Here is a 4,323-nt window from a genome sequence, read left to right as displayed (position 1 = left end):
AAGCGATGTGTATGTTGAACGCTCCATCTGGGTTTCCACTGCTCTTTAAGCAGCTCATCAGAAACTGTTTCTATAAAGAGAAATGCTTACAAAAGTTGTTTTTTTACACAAGTGTAGAGAAACGTTGTGAGAACACAGGTTCTGACTCATGGATTAACGCTTGATGTAACAGGTTACAAATTCTGGGTTGGTTTTCACATTAGATTAGTACAATTTCTTCTGGTTATTTCTGCGAGCATTCCAAAGACACACGTACTTTGAACTCACAACAGTTGCTCACAGGTCTCTTATCCAGATTTAAGCACACACGTTTTTCCACTGAAAAAGAAAACTGAGCTCAGGCTAGGAACGAGCCAGTATCCCCCCTGCGGCATTTTTAACCTCGCTCTGCGTAACAACACGGCGTAGCGCAGTGTTGCTACAAGGAGCCTTGCCCAAAGCAGAAGACAAAAATGCAGACGTTTTTGGAAGCGACCTCAGGCCATCGCCTGGTAACACTTCTCCGCGTCCGAGCCCTTCGGTTTGGCCAGGCGCCATGCTGCTCCCCGCCCTGCCACGCTGCCTTCACCGCCCTCCCAGCGCGGGAGCTAGCGGTGTCGGCGCTGACCGTTACCCAACCTCCGCGAGGACCGCTGCCGCCCCGGCCGCCCCGGCCCGGCGCGGCAGAGAGGAACAGCCCGGCAGGCGGGGGCGGCCCGGCCGGGTCACGCCCGCCCCCGGCCGCGCCGCCGCCCCTTCCTGTCATGGCCGCGGCCGGGCTGCGGGAGCGTGGCGAGGCGGCGCGGGCCGGCGCCCCCGGGAGCTGAGGGCCCCGCCGGACGGAGCGGCGCGGCGCGGAGCGGGGACGGGCCCCGGGCCGGGGCCGGCGGCGGGAGGTGACAGAGGGGCGCCGAGCGGGCAGGGGTGTGCGGGCGCGGTGTCGGTGGGGCGGAGCGGTGCGCCCGGGCTGGCCCGGCCGGCGCCCCGCAGAGACGCTTCCCGGCGCGGAGCAGGCGGGAAGGGGTCGGTGCCGCAGCCCGCGGGTGCCCGGGGCGGGCCGGCCGTCACGGCCGCTTCCTCTCCGGCGGGAAGCGGCGGGGCGCGGGGTGCGGCCGCTGCCCGGGCCCGGACGCCGGCGGAAGCGGGCGCCGTGGGAGGGCCTGTTCCGCGCTCGGCTGGCGGCGGCTCCACCAGCGTGAGGTTCCGCGGCGCGGCGCGGCCGCCCCCGCAGAGCGGGGCGTTCACGCCTGCAGCTGTGAGGGTGACACCCGAACTCCCGGAGTCCCGCGGATGGATGTTTGTAATGCGTCCGTCCCGGCGGCTGGCTTCTGGCAAGACCGTTCCGGGGGGGAAGGAAGGGAAATCCCGTCACGTTCCTTTTGTTTTCCTTGTAGGTACCGCGGAAGTACCTGCTCTCCACCGCCTTCCTTGTTTAGCTTCACCTTGGGGTCAGCCGGCCGGCAGCATGGCTTCGGCCGAGAGCACCTCGAAACGCTTCCCGGTCCTTGTTTCACTGCTGCTGGTGCTGCCAGTCGTTGAAGCCCTGGATGCGGGAGACACCGTTGCCTTCCTGCTAGGCCTCGCCATCAGCGTTGTCGGGCTCTGTGCCTGCCTGGGCCTGTATGCAAGGAGAAGGAACGGGCAGCAGTGATTTCAAGAAGATGCTCAGACGAAGTGAATTTCCAGACGCGGCTTGGGGTTGAGATCTGGGGTGTAAAACCGAGCTTTGGTCCTGGGTGGTAGTAGAGATTTCTGCAAATCCCTCTTACTGTGCAATGCAACAGAACCGAGACTGTAACCAGTAAAAGGGATTTGTGGGGTCTGTCCTCATGACAGTAAGATGATCTTACATCGCTTGTGGTTAAGTATTGCCTTAGAGAAGGGTAAGACCTTTCTGAAAGGGGAAGGAGAACCACAGAGTGGTTCACAGTAAATGTTTATAAATGGAACGTGTGAGGGAGGCCATGAAGAAGTTCTACACTTTTGGTTTCAAGGGTTAATCAGGAGGAAGCAGCTATTAATCTTCAGTCAGGATGACAGAGCTTTGGAGGTACTCCTAACTAGATAGCTAGCGAGCAGACTGCTTTGACTTGTGTGCGTGTGCTCACATTCTTTGTAATGACAGCTAACACCTAGCAGCTCACTTCTGCTGTCATGGGGATGAGACTTCAGAGAACTAAGAAAACATGGAAAACGTTTTTTTTTATGTATTTTTATTTTAGAATGTGCCTCTCCTGTAGCCTGTGTTCTTGTTACCAAGTAGATACAATTAAGAATGGGACCGCTATTTAACGTGTATTTCACGGAAAAGTACATGTAAGGCTACGTAAAACAGATTAAGGATATGTTTTTTGTGTCATTTGTTTTTTATCTCATTTGGTTTTTGTACTCAGCTTTCCTTTAGGCACTCCAGGTTTAAGGCTTATTTCATTTGGTGGGTTGGTTTTTTTTTCCCCGAAACCTTATGTCTTATTATGGGGAATTACGTGTAGCATTTCTGCATTAGGGGGTTATTAGAATTATAACAAGGCAGCTGTGCATGTGTGGAAAGAACACGTTTTGTTAAAATCCTGGTTTTAGTCAACAGGTCCATCGTTCTCAGGTGTCTTCCTCATGACAAACTTAGTTGCTAGCTAAACATTTAGGCTTCTTACCTAACTGAGTGTCCTATGACTTCTACAGGAGATTAGGACCAAACCAAAGTCAAAAACCCTGATGCAAAATGGGAGGTGTAAATAGTCTTACTCTATTCATGCTCAGTCAGATTGTATGGTATATGGTTGAAAGACTCGACTCAGTAGCATAACCAGGTCCTTTTTCTTTAAATACCAAAGGTGAAGTGGCACAGCCAAGAACTTCTGCCAGAAGTCCCTCTGGCTTGTGAGGGTGTGCTAGTTGTCTGCGTGAGACAAGGAGCACAATCTGTAACAGCAGCAGAATAAGGAGCATAGGAGCGTGAGCTCTGCACCATTCACAGAATCTCCTTCTGGTCTTGTGCTGTGGACACTTGCTAGAAAGCTTGGCTTTTGTCTTTCAGAGCTGGTGAAAAAGGTTAAATGGGATACAGAGCTATATCTTTTGATACTATTCCTCCCCTTCCTCTGTAAGTGTCTCTGTTCAGTGGAGCACAAAGCCATGGCTAGAAGAGTTGTCAGGCAGGTCTTACACAAGTGATTGGGTGGGCCGATCACATTCTCCAATTCTAAGATGTCTGTATTCTGTGTGCCACTTGTGGCTGGTTTGACTTCTTTCTCCACCCTCTGAGGAGACAGAACTCCTGATTATCTCAGTTTTGCAGTTTATGTCCCTCTCTCATGGTTGATAGAGGGAGGATGGTAAAACGAAAGCTTCCAAAGTTGGGTGGCGTTGAAACTGTAGGACTCAGCCCAGCAAGCCACAAGGATGTTGGATTCTGCTCTCAAGTTACAGGAATAATAATGGTCACAAAGCTACTCCAAGTCTTGCCAGGTAGCTCTTCTTGAACCTTTTTTTTGGATTCGAAAAGTCAGAAAGGGACACTGTGCACAATTACTATGTACAAATGACATTTTCAGCCGTAAGAGAAGCTTCAGGCAGTAGTGTCACCTTTGAAGGCTGCCCAGCAGCAGATGATCCTGTGTGTAATTACTTAACTGGGTGGACAGAAGCACCCATCAAGTGTGATCTTCCATGTTCCGGTTTAGCTAAACCATTACCCTTCAAAATAAAAAAAAACCCCACAAACAAACCTCAGTTGGCTTTGTGTTTCCAAACATTCAGGTAGTTTTTCAGTTTCTCAGTAGAATATTAAATATTGCTCTTTCAATAGAATAAATGTTATCACAAGCAGCTTTTCACAGACTCCTTTATCTTCACTTTGGAAAAGATCCCTGGCAATAGTTTCACAGAAGTGTGCAACAGTTTCACTGCAGGAGAACAAAATTTTAGCAGAGTAAATAGCATCCGGCGATCGGGATATGAGGAACTGTGTTCTTTGCCTGAAGCTGTATGTACTTCATTGAAAGGTGTTTGCACAGCGAAATGGCGTTGCTTCCTGGGTTCTGATAGAAGCTTTAGTGTTAAAGACTTGCACTTGCTGAAGACTTGAGTGTAAAATCGGATACCCCTGTTTTTCTTCTTAATAAAATTTCGCAGATGATTTGTCATCAGTTTGATGAAGTAGTTCTTATGAAAATAGGGATGACAGAAATGACTGAAACTGCAGAAATTCCTTATATTAAATATTATTTTCTTACACACTTTTGCTTATGTTAGGTGACTTTACAAAACTAATGTGGCATAAGGTGTGTTTTCAGTTGAACTTTTGTACAGTGAGCGTACTTCTCTTGGTCCTGTTACTTGTAT

At 50.4% G+C, this 4,323-nt stretch overlaps 1 protein-coding gene across 1 annotated transcript; it reads left to right on the top strand.

Annotated features, from left to right (window-relative positions):
• Nucleotides 1–768: 768 nt before the first annotated feature.
• On the top strand, nucleotides 769–4,117 carry SMIM30 (small integral membrane protein 30). Its single transcript, XM_075429194.1, has 2 exons — nucleotides 769–875; nucleotides 1,374–4,117. Exon 2 carries the CDS (start codon nucleotides 1,445–1,447, stop codon nucleotides 1,628–1,630), a length of 186 nt encoding a protein of 61 aa, XP_075285309.1. The 5' UTR covers nucleotides 769–875; nucleotides 1,374–1,444; the 3' UTR covers nucleotides 1,631–4,117.
• Nucleotides 4,118–4,323: the final 206 nt, after the last annotated feature.

Source organism: Opisthocomus hoazin, chromosome 8, assembly GCF_030867145.1.
Source record: "Opisthocomus hoazin isolate bOpiHoa1 chromosome 8, bOpiHoa1.hap1, whole genome shotgun sequence".
In the NCBI taxonomy this organism is placed as follows: domain Eukaryota; kingdom Metazoa; phylum Chordata; class Aves; order Opisthocomiformes; family Opisthocomidae; genus Opisthocomus; species Opisthocomus hoazin.
Note: the sequence above shows the minus strand (reverse complement) of the source record. Positions and strands in the feature narration are given on the sequence as shown.